This window comes from Heloderma suspectum, chromosome 6 (assembly GCF_057233095.1).
Source record: "Heloderma suspectum isolate Gila_16-S chromosome 6, 16-S_ref, whole genome shotgun sequence".
Classification (NCBI taxonomy): Eukaryota; Metazoa; Chordata; class Lepidosauria; order Squamata; family Helodermatidae; genus Heloderma; species Heloderma suspectum.
In genome coordinates this window covers 12,619,325-12,640,202 of record NC_139463.1, presented here as the reverse complement: position 1 = coordinate 12,640,202, position 20,878 = coordinate 12,619,325, and the positions used below count along the sequence as shown (strand labels likewise).

Genomic DNA, 20,878 nt, shown 5'->3' with positions numbered 1-20,878 from the left:
CCTTTTCTCCACCAGTTTGCGTGGTTTCCATGGTGGTTGTGGAGGAAGGGGCTTTCCTTCCTTATAGCTAGCATAGAAATTGAGCAGACTGTCTGAGGAGAGGTATGGGCAGTTCACACAACATGCTAACTCACAAGCAGTGGTTAAGTGTGGGTTGTTTGTTGAACCATGGCTTGTTAACCATGCAGCGTGGCTTGTTTTCTCGAACAAGCCACTTTGAGAATCCATGGTTTGTTGTTAGGCTGTTCAGGGTGGTTGACAAGCCACACTGCGTGGTTAAACAGGCACACTTGCTGCGTTCAGACAACACAATAACCCACCCTGCAAAAAACGTGCTGTGGTCAGACAAGTTCAGCAAGCAACCCGCAGTTCAAAACAACCCACACTCAACCACTGAGTGTGAGTTAGCGTGTTGTGTGAACAGCCCCACAGAATGATTTGTTCCTCCTCCACCAGTTGCCTGCATGGAATCCTAACTGTCTATAGCCAGTGTGGCACAATGGCTAGAGTGTTGGACTGGGGAGTCCTGCGTTCAAGTCCCCACTTGGCCATGAAGCTCACTGGGTGACATTGGGCCAGTCACTGACTCTCAGCCTAACCTACCTCACAGGGCTGTTGTGTGGATAAAATGAAGAGGAGGATCATGTACACCACCTTGGAGGAAAAGGGTGGGATATAAATGTGACAAATGAATAAATAGTACAAGTTATTGCCTTTTCTTTGCTAGATGATTTGCTAGTTTTTATTTTGGGGGCTAAATGACTTCTTAGAGGTTTGGTGGTGTTCAGGACCCAGAGGTCTTGACCAGAACCAAGCAACAGATATTATAGGGTTGGCTTCATATACTCTTAAACCATGTTTTAATTACTCTTTCCCCACCCTCAAAACAGAATTAGCTTAAGGATGCAGTAGCATAACGTCTTCTGTTAAATTTGTTATCTTCTCCAATGATTCAGCAGGGTGAACAATATCTGCCATTAGCCCTGCCCAGTGTAAACAAAACAGCAAGTCAGCCATGAAGGAATCAAGGAAATGAGCACATGCATGTGAAGAAATAAAGAGTCATTGTAAAATAAGTTACTTAGGACACAATCCTAATGCATGTTTAGACAGAAAAAAGTCCTACAACTCCCAGCATTCCCCATGGTGGCTAGGGGAATGCTAGGAGCTGGAGGACTTTTCTCTGTTCAAATATGCACAGGATTTCACCCTTAGTGTTTTAATGAAGCTTGAAGTAGCCTTTCTGAACTTGCTGTCTGGTACTGGAAAAGTGCTTATGAAGAGGAGGAAGATTTAGCTGCATCAATATTGCCAGTGTGTCATAACATAAATAGAAAAGGCAGGCCACTATCCCCTGAACCCAGTCTTCTGAGCTGCATGTTCTGGGCATAGCCTCATTTCTGGATGAAGACATTAATTTGTGTGCTTCCTTCAATTTTTTTTTTTAATAATTGGCTGGCCTGTCTTTAAGACCCTGGGGACTTAGATTTAACCTGGCCAAAGAAAGATTTATACATGAACAGAATGGGAGAGACAGCTGCTAGCAACATAGTTCAGTTTATTTATTTATTATTACATTTATATCCTGCTTTTTTTCCTCTTGCAAGGAACCCTGGGCAGTGTAAATAGTCCTTCTCCTCTCCATTGCATGATATGGTCTGGGATAGTGCTGCATTATAAGCTTTCTGATTTCCCTTCCTACCCTCCTCCCTAGAACTTTAACGCCTCAATTCATCTGCGGATACATCATGTAAATGAGATATCAGTGTGCTTGAGATCGGTAATGGAGATGTGCCTCTGTTTGAACGCATATTCTATTCAGAGCAAAACAGTGTGGGTAGATTGTATCATCGTTCAGACATGTGTATGGGTGCATATCTGATTTGTGCCAGCGGTTCCAGATCCAGTTGTTGATATGTGTGCATAAATATCTTTATTCATGTAGATTCCTTCCTTAGCTAGTTTGGGAGGTTACAATCCTCAGCATATTCTTGGAGCAAACTCTGCCCTGGTTCTTCCTCGTCATCTACCGTCACCTCCTAGCCTGCTTGTGCACTTACTAGCCAGTCATCACCTCTTGCTTTTGGATTTATTCTCCTCCAAGGAAGGATGTCATAGTTACCCTTATCTGTGTTCTCCTGTTAAAGCGAGTAATAAGCAGAGCCCTGAGGTTAGTGGGGAAATGTGTTTTATAAAGACTTTTAGAGTAATGTATATTGGGTCAAGATTTACCAGAGCGTAAGTAAAAATTGATCGGTGCTGTTATGCCCCTGGGGGTATCAACCACTGCAGAGTGTTAGATAAGCATGTGTACATTCCTGTACTTGGATGGCTGCCAACACATTCAATATGCATGAATGTGTTTTTTTTAAAAAAAACATTCTGATTAACATTGTTAATTACATTTTGTTTTGATATAAGTTTAAATGGTGTGTGTGTGTGTGTGTGTGTGTGTGTGAGAGAGAGAGAGAGAGAGAGAGATAGAGAGAGAGAGAGAGAGAGAGAATAACTTGGATAGCAAGATTGGGCAGTTTAGTGTTTGTGGTTTATCAGTAGAATTTCATATTGCATTTTTATTTCCAAGAAGCTCAGCGTGGCATCTGTTGTCTTTGTCCTGCATTTAATCCTTGCAGCAACCCTGTGAGATAGGTGAAGCTGAGATCTGGTGACTGGTCCAAAGTCATGCACTGAGCTTCCTGGCTGTGGACATTTGGACCCACGTCTCTTGGGTTTACATCCAGCACTCTATTCATCATTTGCTTTTTCTAAATGTTTTAGCATGGTACATTTTCCTGGGGCAGCTTATGCCACACTGCCTGTCTTCCAAAGCTGGCTTGCAGGCAGCACATGACAACTGTTGCCATCTCTCCATCGTTCCCTTAAACACATTCTGCAAAGAATCTGAACTGTAATTCTGTGAAGGGGGAGACTCACGATCGGTAACAGAGAGTTCCCAGCAATCTCACCAAACCTGGGATTTGTTGGAGGAAGAAATGGCAGTTCTGCTGGTATCAGTAAGTCTCTTGTGCAGCTATGTCCTTGGAGCTACTATACTGTAACCCAGCCTTCCCCAGTCTGGTGCCCTCCAGATGTGTTGGACTGTAACTCTCACATCTGGAGGGCAACAGGTTGGGGAAAGCTGCTGTAGACATTAAGAAATGGACTGAGTCAGGAAATCCCTGGCATAATTCTCAGCTTACCTGGAAAATGACTGGGCATCATTAGATTAATTATTATGCCTCACAAACAATGAAGTATCTTGTGGTACCATAAAGACTAGTGAATCTATTCTGGCATAAGTTTTCATGGACTTTGTCCACTTCAGCAGATGCATCTGATGAAGTGGACAGCATCCACGAAAGCTTATGCCAGGATAGGTTTGTTAGTCTTTAAGGTGACACGAGACACTTTGTTGTTTTTGCTGCAACAAACAAGCATGGCTACCCCTCTGGAAGCTGTTATTATGCCTCAGTTCCCCTCAGCTATAATATGGGGATAATGGCTGAGAACCAGTGTGGGGTAGTTAATAGAGGGTCAGACTAGGAGTGGAGCAGTCCAATCTCAAATCACCATTCAGCTGTGAAATACACTGGTTGATTCTGGGGCAGTCCCGCATGGCAACATCCTGAGTTCATTGGAAGAAAAGCACGATATAAATGTAATCAGTAATACTGGGCCTACCATACAGGGATTGTCATAGGTATTACTGGTTGTGTAGTATATGCCTTCATGCTATATAAATATGTGCAGCATGGCCCATGCATGTCTGCTCAGAAGTAAATTCTGTTGTATTCACGGGGGGCTTGCTGCTAAGTAAGAGGGCGTAGGATTGCACTCTAAGTGTTACGATTACGTCATTAAGCAGAGCAAGTGATGTGATTTGCAGTTGAACAAAGATGATTCAGAAAGTTTACATTTACAAATGGGTATCTCCAGGCAGGTTTTGAAAGAAGGTATATGTCTGTTTTTCATTTAATTCAAAGAGCTATGATCTGGGGGCATTGAAGCAACTAGAAAGAAAGAGAGAACGCCAGGCTGAATCAGTCATTGCCAGGGGGAGATTTTCCCCCAGCAAGCTTCAAAGGGAGGGAGGGTACCAGAGAGCAATGCCACAGTCTCGCTGGATATGATTTAAAGGCTTTAAATAAGTGTTACACATAATATAGCCATTCCTTGTCTATCATAAAAAGTAATGGGCAAAGAAAGACCGATTGCTGGAGCTATAAATCAGTTCCTGCTTTAGGCTAATGGTAGCTCAGGTTGACCTTGGAGCTCGTAGGTGGGGTTTTTTTTGTTTTATATATAGCCACGAAAACTCTTTGATGGATGACATGCCTATCCTCCATCAGTCATTCCCTATCCTGGATCTTAGCTGTCTTTGTTGCCACTTTTTCAAAGCTGCATCTTTTTAGCTGTCGTATATCAGCTTTGTGTGGGTTATTTGGTGCCTCCTCTTTATTGTGGGACTTGTCATGTTTGTGGATCCGGAAAGATGGAAAGGCAAAGGACAAATACTTTTTAAATAAATAATTCTGACTCCAAGATCTTGCTGGGTCTGCAACACCGGCCCAGGATGGTTTAAGAGCACCAAAACCTACAGCGCCTGGAATGCTGGACTTGAAAGTAGGCAAAGTTTTGAGTAACTGGGGAATGCTAATTTGCCCCTTATTGTCTGACCTCCAGAGCTGAAACTGCTCTGGACCTCTTCTTGTTCAGCCCCATCATGATTCTGCTGTGCCATACTTAATCCAGGCTTCCTTTTTCCAGATATTACCCCTGCCTGCCTATTCTTTCAGCGGCCTGTGAGGATGATATGGTACAGAGGTACTATCTATGCTTTTGTAGCCAGCCCTTCTAGGTTTTACATTTAGCTTCCATTGTAGTTAAGAACTTGTATTCCCTCCCCCTCACCCCAGCCCAGCCCAGAAAAGGTTCCTTTTGCTCCTTGCTAGCCTCCTTTTGCTAGAGGCATGCTTCTTCCGCTTTACCCTGAACGTGACGTTTCTCCCAAATCCCTGTGAGCTTAGCCTAGAAATGAGCTTTTCTACCTTGGTCTAGGCCTTGCACTGTACAGTGTATCTTGTTCCTGTTGTGTGTATATTTGACTTGAGTTCCTGGGACCTAGAGGCCAAAGAGAACAACATGTGGGATAACACAGATGCTTACTCTCCTCTTTCTCTTTCTCTCTTTGAAAAGAAGGTCACTCCACCTAGCTTCCACAGTAACCAGGCTTCCCCAAGCTGGAGCCCTCCAGATGGGTTGTACTACAACTCCCATCATTCCCCAGCCAGCAGCCCCATCTAGAGAGCACCTGGTTAGGGAAAGCCGTCCTGTTGGCTTTCCTACAAGTGGTGGAAATAGATTTTTGGAGCAAGTATGCTTGATGCTGCCACTCAGGAGAGCACTTGGGTTGTTCCTTCGGGGAACCAACCTGTGAGCAGGGGAGGAATACAAGCACAGACGCTTCAGTTGCAAAGGACTTCTTTTTAGGGTAACTTCTGCTGCTTCTGTAGATTCAGGTGGCAACTGGGTGCCCGGAAGCCCCCCCCCCCCCCGTTCAAATCTCACCTGCACCGTGAATATACTGGCTGACCTTTAGGCAAATCAGCATTCTCTCGGCCTTCCCTGTCTTCAATATGGGGATAATCCTACTGCCCTTTATAGGGGCTGTTGTAAGGATTGCTGATAATATGTGGAGCTCTTTCGGGAAGGCTTTGTCTTAAGTACTAGGGTCAGGACCCAAAGAGACCCATCTCTGCACCCAGAGTGTTTCCTGGGACCCATGGCAGGTGGGAGTAACTTTTCTTATTTCCCCCAACCCTTCCCATTGCATTTCCTCCCTCTGCATCAGACGCCAGTGTGTAGGGTTCCCTCGAGGCTTTTTGGAACTCACAAGAGGCTGCAGTTGGAACAGGATGCGCAAAATACTCCAGAAGCTTATATTGCAGCTCCATGGATCCTGGCCTATCTATACTATTGTTGTAAATAGGGAGGTTGTCAGTGGCCGTGTTCCTAATTAGCTTTCTTTTGTGATTTTGTCCCATGCAAGAAAAAAGCAAACTGAGGATAAAGCGTGGCAGAAGTCCAGCATCTGTCTTCGCTCTGTCTTTTTCTTTGCCTCTTGTTTGGAAGGGTGGGTTGGCGCTGCCAGAATCTAAGGCACACATAGAACATTTGAAACATTGCGACTGAAAACAGCGTTCCCATTAACATGCTTGAGGGGATCTGCCATACTGAAAATTATCCTCCGTGTTCCGTGGGTTGCAAGTGGCCTTTCTCAAGGCTGGGTAGGAGGCCTCGAACTGCAAGTCAGTTTGGGTTTTTTCCCCCCCCTCAACGACTCAGAGATGACATAGGCAGTATAGGAAAACAGCAAGAGATTGATTGATGGTGAGCTTGAGAAGCCGAAGTACAATAGGTACAGAGCAAAGAAGAAAAAGTTCCTTGGAATGATAGACTGGGAAGAACATAATGAAGGGCTGGAGGGGAGAAGTTGGACAATGACTCCGTGAACCGAGAGGACAGCAGGCATGGATTGAATGTGCGAAAGAAAAGGTGAATGAAAGGATGAGGAAAAAGGCAGGTGAGCAGGGAAGAAAGGAATGCGAAAATGCATTGTATGGAATTCTCTGCCCTTTTTAATCAGTCCTCAGCAATTCTACAGTTGTAAAATACTCGTCTCTTCTGAGTAGCAAGGGCTCTGCGTATTCAGTTTAATAAGTCATTTTTGTAGGGCAGCCTCCCCCGATCTGGTGCCAACCAGATGTTTTGGGCTACAACCCCCAGCATGCCTGACCATTGGCCATGCTGGCTGGAGATGATGGGAATTGCACTGTGAAACATCTCAGGGGCACCAGGTCAGGGAAGGCTGTTCTAGGGCATCACCTGCCTTGGGCAGACTTTAGGCTTGCTTTGTTTTTTCTAGAACCCTGGGGTTCAGCAGCTGGAGCGAGGTGGACAATACTGGCTTTGGTAGGCAGACATATACAAAGAACGAAGGAACAAGGTGCCTCTGAGAATATGCTCAGTCCAGGAAGTTCTGATCGGTACCAGAACCAAGCTCCCAAGTCCTTTCACACAAAATCTGGTTTTCCCCCAACCATTCTTTGTCAGCAGTCTAATTTAAAAGAAAAAAGCCCTTTAGTTGTTAAGTCTTGTTAGAGGATTGAGAGCCAGAAACTTTTACTGATCTGATGCAAATCACCCAGTAGATCCTGATCTAGCTTCTACCTGCTTCTGTCCTAGAGCCCAGTGACCTGTACATGTACACAATGGTGTTAAGTTGTCTTTTTCTGTTGTGGCCATTAAATCTACCTGCATTTAAGAACATTTAAGCCCGGCTGCATAACTAGACCACCAAGCCAAATGCAACCCGATGAGGTGCACGAAAGGTTTTGGATTACTGCAAAAATGGAAAGCGGTGTGTGTTAAGCACCTGGCAGGTCGGTGTTGTGTAGCAGTTAGTATGTTAGACCGAGACCTCAGTTCAAAGCCTGACTTGGCCATGAAGCTCACAGGGTGAGTTATGGCCAGCCACTGTCTCTCAGCCTGATCTCCTCACAGGGCTGTTGTGAGGACAGGGGGAAGACCATGTGGCTCAGGGGTACATAATATTTTTGGCCCCGAGGGTCACATACACACATGCACACATCCCAGCAATCTATGTGAGGAACTCGGAGGCAGCAGTAGAAAGCCTTCTGTCCACAAGCTCACCCAGCAATCCTGATACATATTGCTCTTTCCTCCTTTCTATCAGCAGGAAAAGAGTATTCTGTATGAGGATCTCTGGGGGAGGCAGTAGAGAGTGCAGGTGGTAGGGAATTCGGTAGGGCAGGGGTCATGGCACACTGTTGTGGAGATGCAGTAAAGGCCTGGAGTGGGGGGCTGCATGTGGCCCCTGGTCTCCAGGTTGTGCACCACTGATATAGGCCATACTAAGCTCTTGGAGGAAGGTTGCAATAAGTATTTGATTGAATGCACTGAGGCTAATGCTTTTAAATCCATGCAATTGTATTATTTGTTCACAGAAAGCCAGAAACTCAGGGAGAAGGGTTCCCTCCTAGCCTTCTCCTTGATGTACTAGTTTTCTACATGCAAGGAATTTTTTTGCATGGAAGAGCAGGCATGTGAGCCCCTACCCACCATCTGATGTGGTATCACAGAAACCAGCTTACCACAGTGAGAACTATAAGTGTGCATAGAAGACCCTTCCGCTCAGTTATCTGACTTCATTGTATCCGCAGCACTGAGTTGACCTTGATGAGTGGTTAAAATGGTTACTGCTTTCAGGGAAATCTCCACTTCTTACCTTTGGCTGTGTTCCCACTAATCTTTTTCTCCCCATCCTAGGTTTAACTTGAGTGATATGGTCCCCATGCGGTTGAGGGGAAGAGTCCTGGGCTTGCAGGCCAAGAACTCACAATTCCTGCTGGAGGACAAGCCATTTCGCATCTTTGGTGGCTCGATACACTATTTCCGTGTCCCCCAAGAATACTGGAGGGACCGCTTGATGAAGATGAAGGCTTGTGGCCTGAACACCCTCACAACGTAAGTCTTGCCCTGGCTGCAGGCTCAGTCCAGTTTTGTCCCACTTTCGCAGCTGGCTTCATAGGAAGCTGCCTTCTGTCAGGTCAGATCATGGGTCCACCTAGCTAAATATTGTCTGCGCTGACTGATAGTGGCTCTCCATGGATTCAGGCAGGGGACTTTCCCAGCCCTATTTATTTGGAGATGGTAGGATTAAACTTGGGAGCTCTGGCACATCCCTGGCCTAACTGCTCCCAAGATGGAAATGGACTGTTGTTATAGACTCGGGAGCCACTCCACGTTGTGGTCCAAGGTATGTGTGGCGTAGGGTGTCTTCTCATGCCCAGTTTCTTCTATCAAATCTCTTTTGAGGTAGTCAGGTCATTGGAACTGGGCTGAGTATCCTTCCTTTAGGGCACAATCCTATGCATGGTTAGACAGAAAAAGTCCTATAATTCCCAGCATTCCCCAGTCAGCATGGCTGGCTGGGGAATGCTGGGAGTTGTAGGACTTTTTTCTGTCTAACCATGCATAGGATTAAACTCTTTAGATGGCCCCTTTCTCGTTCCAGTCTAACCAGGAGCCTGCATGTGCTTGCTGTGTATGTGATTTCCACTTGACGATGGATATGAGGTGTGTGTGTGCACGCGTGCGTCAGAGTCTCCTTTGCCCTCCTCCTTTGACAAGCCCTGATAAAAGGATGTGAAGTTCCTGCTCCTTTGAGAATGGGGCTTCATTGGTACTGGATATGTTATCATTCTGAACCCTGGCTTCCCTCCTGATGAGGCAGAGGTGTGAGGTATTCCCTGGTGACTGTCATGTGGAAGTAAATTTGGAGTCTGTTTAGATTAAAATCTTAGGTTTGTTTTCTGAATCCTTTTTTCTTCGTGAAAGGTCTTTTGATAATTAATGTATTTTTTCTTCCAATTTGGATGGGAAGTATGTGATTGAGGTTTCTGACCAGGACCCCAGAGAAAGGGTTTTCTCTTCCCACATGGCCCAACCACTCAGAAACATTACCAAGGCATTTGATTTGGGCCCTGGAAGGGGGAATTGCTGCATAAGAGGGCTCAGGTAAGCTCTTGCTCCATCACAGTATGTTTGGCTGCACAAACTGACCTACTTGTGAGTCATCAGGCTTCATAATGAACTTGGAAAAGAAAAGAAGGGAAGTTACCAGTACAAAAAGGGGGGCGGGGAGGACCTCAGAGGTAGAGATGCTTGAGAATTCAGTCTTTATGGGTTAGATACAAAATGATCTGATAACTTGTCCCTTGGACTAATGTGCAGATCTGAGCTTAGCTATGCACCGGATTTCATGCTTCTCCAATGTTGTGACAAAGTTCTTGCTGTTTAAACTTCTCAAAATATGTATTTAAATATTCTGAGAGACAGTTCGCATTTATATAGGTATTAAGATACACATTTTGAGAGGATTTTCTTTTTTAAAAAAATCACAGTGAATGTAGAAACAGAACAGAGCTATGGGTAAGAATCTGTGACATGATTAGGAACAGACATATTTATCCATCCCTACACCAAGTTGCACAGATAATGATTTATTAGCCTCGTACATTTCAAGTCTTATGACTCTTCTACAGAGACAACTGATTGAAATGGTTTGGGCCAATACATCGTTCTCCATACACCTTTTGAGATCTCCTCTCCATTTCCATAATAAATTTGGCCCCATCTAGCTCACAAATTCTGGCAGACGTGCATGCAGGGATTACAAGCAACTGTGTTTATTTACATACTGTGTGTGTGTTGCATACGACATTCAGAGGAAAAATGTGATGCTAAAAACGGGCGATTTCTCTTTTACAAATTGACAAGCTGGTTTTCTTTCCTGTTTGAATGAAGCCATTGGCAAACTTTTTTGCCATATTCTGTCTGCAATTTGTTACCTCCTCCAGGGGCCAGTTCAAATTGCTTTGAGAGCCAGATCCTGCTCGCGAGTGGATTTCTGCTCTAAAAGACTCACGTGACAAGGGGGTGGGAGTAGTCTGCCAATTCTGTGCTTTGTCATCTTGGCCCCTGAAGCCAGCATTTAGACATTCAACCCATTCATTCTGTGTTCCAGGTATGTACCGTGGAATCTTCACGAGGCAGAAAGAGGCATATTCGACTTTAGTGGAAACTTGGATCTGCAGTATGTATCAGGGGATATAACATTCTGTCATTTAAAAATCCCAATCCTGCAATCTGAAAACCGTGCTAAATAATTGTGAAAATTGTGCTACATAATTTTACTCAATTGAGACAATACACCTGTATTTAATTTACCATGATTACAAAATACTGCAATGGGGTGTGTGTTGCTTACAGAATTCGAAAGCTTGGGGCACGGCTTGCATTGGTATTAATGGACCAAGGTTGTGGGGGTTGGGGAGGGAGCAGTCTTCTACCACCTGACAACTGCACATTTTTTCATATAAATACAACACAAATTAGCTGACAGGACAGTCCTGTGGAATCCCTTTTAATAGTTCCCCCCCATTTTTATAGAAGGTGAATCACTAAGGGCTCTTTGATCTTAAAATTCTTTGGGCATGTGTCATGCATAACTTTTGCTTCCTCAACCACTCCAGTTGTCAATCAAACTTGAAAAGAGTTTAACTTGAATGGACTTTACCCGCAAGGCAGACTCTGGATTATGGACTCCGAATCATCTCTGTGCTGGATAGAGAGGCTCTTTAATGCTCTGTGTTCAGTCCCTGATGAAACAGACCAAAGGTCACCACTCCCAAATCTTGTTTCTTGCGTTAGCCTGTTTAGGGTGATTACCAAGGAGGTATAATAAAACCACAGGGCACAAAGAATGGAATAATCCATCTGTTGTCAATCATTTTCAGTTTCTGTCCATCTGAAATTTTCACTGCATCCTTGGCAAGAGGCTGTCTTGAGGTTGATTCTCCAACCTTGAAAAGGTCCTGAGTGACTACAGGCTGAGTTGGGCCCATGGTGAAAGGCTTGTGCAGTTGTTTTTCATCTGGCCCAGATCCCACCATTTTACTGCAGGCTTGTGTTCCATCAGATCAGTCATGCCAAATATTGGATGTGTTTGCCCTTGTACAGTAAAATATTGTCGGGAAAAGGACTCTTGGGCATGTGGTTAAAGCACAGAAAAGCAATTGCGTGCCTGTACTTGTACCGTATTCCCTACCCACTTGGTTGTTTCTGAGTGTTTCTAAAAAGCATTGTGTTCTGCTTCTGAGCTTCCAAGGCATTTGCCTGGCCTCTGCTGGAGGCAGAATGCTGGACATGTGTAGAAGATGGACTATGGCATTCAGTGGGAATTGCCTATGTACTAATATGCTAAGCCTTCGAACCTCTTTCAGCCCCAGGGCTGAATTCAGTTTCAGAGAAACTGTTAGCGGCCACATTCCAGTCATGAGTGGGGCTGAAGGAAAAAGTGCAGGGCCAAAAATACCAGCATATTTTAGCTTAAAGCTCTTACTGCCAGTAGCCAAGCTTTAAGAGAGGCATCCCAACCTTTTCCAGTGGGGGAAAACACACACAAAAGCTGGGACACCACCAAACAATCAGCACCTGCGGGGAAAGGAGATGGGGCCGGGGAAGGGGGTGTGGCCATCCAGGGAACCCCGAAGGGCTGGGTTTGGCCCATGGGCTTGAGGTTCAAACCCCAGCGCTACGGGATTTTGCGGTGGGAGTGAAATGCTTGCAGTAATTGGCCAAGATGTCACAGAAGACCTGGGTGATAGAGGAACCAAAAGAAAAAGTGAGGATTTAGAAATGTAGGAGGTAGTGGGCCAACAAGCCACAGTGGGATCAAGACAGGAGGAGCTAGAAGGGGAAGTAGTCATGAGGAACGAGGGGATGAAGAAACGGGAAAGGGGAGAAAGACTGCATGGACAGGAGAGGTGCTGGAGAAGTGAGGACTGAAGTTCTCAGATTGATTTGTAACAACCAGCTAAATCGTTGGCTCTGGCCCACGAGTACTATTGTATTGTGGCCCTTCTGTTCCCCATTGTCCATGCTTTTATTACTAGCCTTTGTGGGATCTCTATATTTCAGAAAGCTAGTCTTTATCTCTAGGTGTTTGTTGCAGCTTCCCTACCAACGCTGCAGTCCCCGTGTACTCTTGACCGCTCTGCTGCCTAACCCTTTTGTGATTCTCCAGGGCTTTCATTAGGACAGCTGAAGAGGTCGGGCTGTGGGTGATTCTGCGTCCAGGTCCTTATATTTGCTCTGAGTGGGACCTTGGTGGTCTTCCCAGGTAAGGCTGTATGGATTGTGATTGTCTTGTTAAATTGAAGTCCACACTGGCTCCACGGCTTTCAGTTCTTGCTGTCCACCAGTGCCTTCAGGAAACAGAAACAAAATGATCTGCCTATAGACAGGATGAGGAGTCTGAGGTGGCTGCAGGATGCCTCTAAGTAGAATTAAAGGATCCTAAGGTATCTCAGGGGTCATCTCCTTAGCAGGAGGCTTCAGCCAATACCAGTGGATGCTCCTCCACAGTCTACATCTTGGAAAGCTCCAGAGACCTGTCTCAGAGCCCTGATTTCTTTCAGTTAGGTGACTTAGGAAACATTTGTGTAATGCATTAATAAAATAAATAAATTTCTTGATAGGGATGGGCAAGTTGTGGCCCTCCAGATCTTTTGCCCTACAACTGTCATCAGCCTTAGCCAGCATAGCCAGTGGTGACAGATGATGGGAGTTTTAGGCGAAAACATCTGGAGGGCCACAAGTTGCCCATTCCTGGCTGAGCTGCTGTGCTGCAGCTTGTACAACTTCCTTCCATCCTTCCCTTGGTGGCCCTAGCAAATCGTTGTCGTCTTTCTTTTAAATCCCCATTGAAGTATTTTAAAACTGTTCGCCTGTCACTGCCTTCCTGTGACTTGAGGTGTCTTTATACTACAGACCTAAAGTGGTTTAATAGATATTTCCTCTCCCTAGGGAACCCTGAGATTTGTAGTTCAGGTGTGAGGACTAGGAGTGGCAAGGATTTTGAGCCTGTTTCTGCCGTCCTGTTCCCTGAAAAGAAAAAAGGGAAATGGCAGGAAAGGGAGGGAGAAGAGATTTCTTCATCTATTCCCCTCATAGCTAACAGCCACAAACTGCCAAGCCTTTAGCTCCTGTGAGGAAAGCCTGTGGCCCTCCAGATGTTGTTGTACTCCAGCTTCCATCAGCCCCAGTCAGCATGGCACATTGTCAGGGATGAAAGAAGGTGAAGTCCAAGAACATTTGGAGGTTTCCACCCCTGCTTTAGCTGGAAGTATCCCTTCTCTGCCAGCCCCAGAAACATCCTTTATATCCAGGGCCAAAGACACCAACCTGGAGTCAGAAAGAGCTTCCTCCCACCCTCCACCACCAGTTCCTACAAGGTAGACACTGGTTCCAGCCAGCGCTCACCAGCTGCCCCACAGGAAGCTCTGTAAGAAACTTGTCAACACTCTTACAGATCCATCCATCTCAGGTTACTTTGGGGGAAGCCACAACAGTCAAACTGCTACAATACATGGATCTGTGAAGATTTGCATTCTTTTAAAGTCCTCTCCATCATAGTTCTCCCATACATTACAGGAAGCAATTTTTCAGGATTTAAAAGCGAAAGAGGGAAGTGACCTGATCAGTGGAGAAGGAAAGGCTGTTTCAGGCCTTAGGAGCAGCATAATAAGAATTCATGGAGATAGGGATTAGCCGTGAAGGAGGCAGCAGGAGGGAGGGGGTGACAATAGACAGGCTTTTGCAGAGTAGAGGAAGCGAAACGGAGTCTAATGTCAGAGTGTTTCTCCTAGTTGCCACCAAGAATAAAAGGAACGTTTGTTCATGGATTCTGCTCTTCTGGTTTCACTTGTTCAGAGCAAAAGCATTTATCTCCCCCCGCCCCTGCATTCTGCACAAAAGAGGTTGATAATGTTCCAGGGAGAATGGCTCTGGATACCCATAAGAGGAGGCAACATAAACATGGCATGTTTGTTCACACTTTGCATTAAAAATGTCTAAGTACCAAAAGGGTGGGTTTTTATTTATATTTTTCACGTAAATTTGTTCAACTTGCACACTTTAGTATGAACCTCCTGTTTGGGACCTCAGGGAGGGGAGAAGTAGCCTGGTTGCAGGGATAAAGGTAATACAGTGTTGGCCAGTAGCAATGAATGGATTGGGGAGTTTGGCTGGAGACTCCAGTTCAGGCGTAGGCAGCAATGAAGCGCAATCGCGATGTCCTCGCAATGTTGCAGCCTTTTGCAGATTCCACCCGTACGGTTGTAAGCCCGTCCTCACAATCACCAAGCCTAAACACTTTTTGGAAATGAAACCAGAGAGTTTCCAAGGAATCTGTCTTCAGTATTGTGTCCTCCTCAAGAGTTCTGCATACAGAAATTCACCAGAGAGGAGCCCTGTGTATTGGATCCTTTAGGGCAGGGATGGGCAACTTGTGGCCCCAGATGTTTTGGCCTGTAGCTCCTATCAGCCTTAGCCAACATAGCCAATGGTGAGCAATGATGAGCCACAGGTTGTCCATGCTTGGCTTAGGGCAGGCATCCCCAACCTGGCACCCACCAGATGCGTCGGACTACAACTTCCACCTGGCTTGAGGCTGATGGGAGCTGTAGTCCAACATACCTGGAGAGCTCCAGGTTGTAGAAGGCTACCTTGCAGGCTCTTTGCGTATTATAAAATTCCCTGTAAGAAATGGTCCACCAACAAGCTGCCTGTGAGGATCACACATGGGCTTTGGCTGTTGTCATTGTATGTACCATTCTGGGAAGCTGCAGTCATCTGCCGTGATGGCCCACATACAGGTTCCATGTTATTTCCTCCCTGAAAAATGCCACCCATACAGGAATATTGCCATGTGTGAAGGAGCCCTTAGCTAGGCTGCGGAATCCTGTCCGCTGAGTTTACACTCTGACTTTGGTTTACCTTCCAGTTGCCTCCATCCTCCTCCTCAGATGCAGGAACAGATCATTAACTTTCTCAGGTTGTTTTCTAGATTAGTTTTGTACCTTGGTTCATTTCATTCCTCCTGTGGGGACTTCCTGTTGATGCAGATGGGGAATGCAAAGCTCCTGTACCTCCCCAGGACCTTGAATCAACATGGCCTAAAGCAATAGGCTTGAAGAGCGCAGTGCAAGCACTGAGAAACTCTCCCAGTTACCAGATCTCAGGGGAGCTGCCAACACAAGCCGGTCCCGCCTATTTATTTTTCTCCACTTGTCTTTTCCACCAGAGGTTTAGCCTCTGTAGAGAAGCTCAGCTTGGATGCAGGTTTTGAGGGCCAACCTTCCCTTGCACATCTCTGCTAGACTTTCACGCCTTCTCTTACCCTTTGCAGTAAAGTGGTGAGCAGGTTTTGTCCATTTGAATACAGTTGCGTATTTTATTTAAAATATTTATACTCTGCCTCACCTGCAGTCTGAGGCAGCTTACAGGATCAATTAAAGCAAAGCTCTTAAAAACAAATACCTCAGACCAAACTATATTTGAAGTAAGTAGCTACATGAAATCACAGCTTCCCATCTTTATCTCCCCCCACCCATTCAAATATCTTTCCCCCTACATCAGATCTCCCAGACCTGGTTGCTAGACCCCTCCTTATAGCCTGTCCACTTCCTTTAGCCCCGTTTCCAGTCTGCTTCAATCCTTTACCTCCTATCCGCTTAAGGAAGGGATGCAAAGCCCCATCTTTGAAATGGTGACTGGTCCTTGGGCTGCTGTAGAGGGCAGGAAGCAGATTTCTCCTTCCTCCTCTTGCATCCTCCTCTTCAGCAGCAGCAAAAGCAAAAAAGAAAAGGGAACCTGGATTTCACGACAGGTAGCCAGAAACAGTGCGAGTTAACATGCCGTGTTAACTTAAATATTTTGAAAGCCTCTTAAATTTTTTTTTACCTCAGAAGAACTTGATGTTTTCATGTCTGTTAAATATTTCTGTCGGAATCTGTTGAACAACTCAATGCGCTATTGTTTTCTTGGCACCTGTTTGAGATTTGCCTCTCCTTGCTTTTTGTTCGTAAGACCTGGCTGCTGCAGCAGCTTTCTCTTCCCCGCTTAGCCCCTTCTTGGTTCCTTCTGCTGCTCTACCACACTGTGCAGCTTGGCTTACATTCCTCATGGGTTGCAGAACGGTGGGGCTAGCAGCCCATGGGGGCTCTGGCCACCATCACTTCCTTTTCCTCTCCAAGTCCCTTCTAACCCAGCGGGTTTCCCCTCAGCAGTGGTTTCTAGAGAGCGGCCCCTGGGCTGGGGGGGTGGGGGGGGTGGGGGCAGGCCAGGAAGGGGAGCTGACAGCATCTGACTTGAGTCACTCCCTCCTTTCTGTCCTGATCAGTTCTCCTCTATTAGCATATAGCAATAGACTGCAAGTAGATGAATAGGCGCCGCCTCGGCGGGAAAGGTAACAGCGTTCCGTGCACCTCGGTGTTCAGTCAAGCCGGCCGCATGACCATGGAAGCGTCTTCGGACAGCGCTGGCTCTTCGGCTTAGAAACGGGGATGAGCGCCGCACCCTAGAGTCGGACACGACTGGTTGGGGACACCCTTACCTTTTTTTTTAAACTCATTCTCAGAATGTGGATCCTTATGTGGCCAAAAGGCAGCACTTATAAGAGATGAGACATCAGCAGGCTCAGAGGAACTCCCAAAGTAGAAGTATAAAACAATCTCTTGGGGGGGGGGAGCATCTAAGTGGTTATCCCCCCTCCCCCCAATGAGGACTGAGCGTGCTCAGTGGCCATTGGGCGTGGGGGGAGGAATGGAGCCGAATACCATGAAAAAGGGCATTTCTGGCGGATGAGAACCCTGAGCAGGAGCATTCCACGCAACTCTCTCTCTCTCTCTCTCTCTTTTTTGCAAGTCCCTCTTGTCCCTTTCTAATTCTGGCAGCTTTCTTTATTCATACAATTCTTTCCTTTGCTGTCCTCTCCTCTCCCCCCGCATCCCCATTTTACCGTTCTTTATTTTTGCCACAGTTTTCTTGTTTCTTTCTCCCTCTATTTGTCTTTCCTCCACTTTTCCATTCCCTGTTTCCTTCCTTGTTTTGTTTCTTCCCCTGTTTTTAGTCTGCTCACCTTCTCGGCTGAGGTGCCGCTCAAGAACCTCTTTCAGTGCCCAGCGCTTGGCTGTGGCAAACACAAAGCACGAGTGGTAAGAAGAGTGGCTCTGTGCGTATGCAGAGTGCTTTTCCCTCACAACCGAGCAGCCACTCTTTGAAGGAAGGGTTTCTAACTCTTGAGCCCTGGTACTTGTCACTTTGTATTGTATTTTATTCTTTTCAACTGTTTGTAATCCACCCAGAGAACATTAGTTATTGGGGGGTTTAAAAATATCACAAATAAATAAATATATTCAAGGCTGTCTGGAGAAAAGGGCCATAGCTCTGTGGTAGAGTATCTGCTTTGCATGCAGAAGGTCCCTGGTCCAATCCCTGGCATCTCCATGCTGGGCTGGAAAGTCTTGTCTTGAAACCCTTGAGAGCCGCTGCTGGTCATTGTCAACTATTCTGGGCTAGGTGGACCATCACTCTTGACTCAAATTAAGGCAGCTTGCTATGTTTCTAAGGAGGGGCAGAGGGAGACCAGAACACACCGGCAAGAGCAGGATCTCCCTGTCATTGTCACACCCAGGTCTCCAATTTCCCCTTCTTCCAAGCAGGCTCCTAAAGATATTAGAGACTCTCTAAGATTTGCAATAAAAGCAAACAACGTTGCATCCTTGTCTTTTTGGTTTCATGCCTGTCTTTCCCTTTTGTGCTCCACCCATTCATGCACATGTCCGTGGCCATCTGCTTCATGCTCTGCCCCTTCTGCTTATGTTCCTCCCCTCTACACTCCAGCATAGCAGGAATCCCTCTTATGTGCTTCCAGAAAGGAAAGTAATCTTGCTGTGAGATGAGGTTGTTGAGGGCCATTAAGACATCTTCCTGCAAGAATGGGAGTCTTTTCTCGTAACACCTTGCTGTGACACTAGCTTTCAGCATATGGTGATAGTACCACAGAGGCAGGGCTGAGCAGCGGTCAAGGGATGGGACTTGGGGAGTATGCATCTCGTTGCCAATCCCTGCAGTGGTGGAAGTAAAATCAGTAATGGCAGAAGAGTAAATATAAGCATATTTTCATAATGTTTGCAAATTGCAGAAGTGGGCTAACTTCAATGCAAAATTTTGTTGGTTATCCATGGAGTATGTTCAACTTTGTTCACAATCCCTCCTTCTGAATGAGGGGTAGGCAACTTGTGGCTCTCTGGAGATTTTGGCCTACAACTCCCATTCACCCTTGCTAGTATAGCCAATGGTAAGGGATAATGGGGGTTGTTGGTCAAAACATCTGGAGGGCCCAAAATACTTGCACTTTTCCAGATATTTCTCTGCCACCCCAATTTGGCAGCTAACATTTAACGGGGTCATTGCAGTTTGGCATTTTGAACCTCCATTAAACCACATTATGGTGAAGGGGTTTCTCTTTCTGCCTGATATGGGCGATAGCAAAGAACTGTATACGTATGACAAAACTGGCACAATAACCTGGAAATGTGAAGTTAGAGGATGATCTCTCAGCCAGGTTTGTATCCTGTGCTGAGCAGCGTAGGCCAGGCTGACTTGCCCAGGGGTGCTTATTTATTCTTTTTGGTCCTGCTTTTCAGACAACGGTGACTATCTAGGAAGAGATCTAGAGGTCATCATGATGTAGACCAGAGCTCAGTGAAAACAGTGGTATCGTGTGCAGCTGCTGCAAAACAGACACATTCCCTGTTACGGATCATTAGGAAAGGGATCAAAATAAATCTGGTAGTGTCATAATGCCTTGATACAAATCTGTAGTGCAGCTGTGCTTGGAATACTGTGCAGAGTCCTGATCGCTGTACCTCAAAAAGGATATTGTAATGCTGGAGAAGAAACAGAAAAGGACAATAAAAACAGTCAGGGGCCTGAGGACCTCCCCTATGAGGAACGTCTGCAATGTTTGGGGTTATTTCGGTTTTTTAAAAAAGGGCGAATAAGGACATGAGAGAGCATCAGGGATGACACGAAAGGGCACCTAAGCAGGGTGCACTCCAAATGTGCTGGACTGCAACCCCCTTCATTCCCAGCATGACTGGGACATATTGGGGAGGCACTTGATTGGGGAAGGCTGGGATGGAGGTGTATAGCATCATGCCTTGTGCGGGGAGAGAGTCGTTTTTCTCCTTCTCCCATAATACCAGCACCATCCCATGGTGTTCATCCCACAAAGCTGAATGGAAGGAGATTCAGGACAGACAAAAGGAGATACTTCTTCACACAGCGCATAGTTACACTATGGAATTCGCTACCACAAGGCATGGTGATGGTCACCGGCTGAAGTGACTTTAAGAGGGGATTCAGCAAATTCATGGAGGAGGAGAAAAAGTCTATCAGTGGCTTCTCGTTATGATGGCTACATGCTGCTTCCAGGTGCAAAGGTAGAATGTCCCTGAATACCAGTTGCTAGGGAACAACAAAGGGAGAGGGCTATTCCCTTCATTGTCGGCTTCCCATAGACTTCTGGTTGGCCACGCTAGCAAACAAGCTGCACAGGTCTTAAGTTTTTACAAGTCTTCCTCCTTTCTTTTCCTTCTTAGCTGGTTGCTCCAAGACCCTGAGATGCAGTTGAGGACAACCTACAAGAGCTTCATGGACGCAGTATATGACTACTTCGATCATCTGATGCCCGAGGTGGTCCATCTTCAGGTAAATAAGATAGCTGGTTCGTACAGCCCCTGCTAAGTCACCTGCATTTTGGACAGCACTGTGATGCTGACTGCCAAACATGTTTTGTTTCTCTAGGGCATGCTGGGTTCTGGGTTTCACACCAAAAAAGTCACAGTTTAGTTTTCTCTCGAAAAGAGCATTACTCCCCTAGAAAAATTTCCTTTCACCTCAAGCTCATGAACCCTCCCTTTCTCTTGGAGAAGCAATTCCCAAAGGGGTGGGGGGATCATGTTAGCCGTCCCATGTAGATTGCCTCACTCCAGACAGTTGCAAAGGCCCCTTGAAAGGAGGTGATACACAGCCTGATCGTCTCAGCAAATTGCTGGGGTGGGCTTTACATGGTGCCTCTTCTAAAGCGGCTGTTAGAACTACTTTAAAGGAGGCAATCCACTCTGTGCAGCATGATTATCTCCCTTGCAGAAAAGAAAAGCGATCTTTCCATTTGTCTCAGCTGTAGGGCCTGTTTTTTTCAGCGGACTGTGACAATCTCATAAAATATTGGTTCATTACTATGACCAGTAGGAGGGATACTTTCTCAGTTCATTAGGGGATTTCGAGAGGTGCCGGTCCTGCTTTCCATCACACATGATTTTGACACTTGCCAGGGTTGGTGCCGCTTCGGGGCAACCCCCCCTCCCAGCTGTGGACTTGCCTG

At 46.0% G+C, this 20,878-nt stretch overlaps 1 protein-coding gene across 3 annotated transcripts in view; it reads left to right on the top strand.

Moving 5' to 3' along the window:
• The window catches only part of LOC146340474 (beta-galactosidase-1-like protein 2), an 85,640-nt gene that overhangs the window by 8,182 nt on the left and 56,580 nt on the right, over positions 1–20,878 (top strand). For all 3 annotated transcript variants that reach the window (XM_084803619.1, XM_084803620.1, XM_084803621.1), the window contains exons 2-5: positions 8,350–8,547; positions 10,610–10,678; positions 12,671–12,766; positions 20,094–20,202. In XM_084803619.1, coding sequence (XP_084659745.1) covers positions 8,350–8,547; positions 10,610–10,678; positions 12,671–12,766; positions 20,094–20,202 — 472 coding nt within the window. The remainder of the gene's footprint in view (positions 1–8,349; positions 8,548–10,609; positions 10,679–12,670; positions 12,767–20,093; positions 20,203–20,878) is intronic.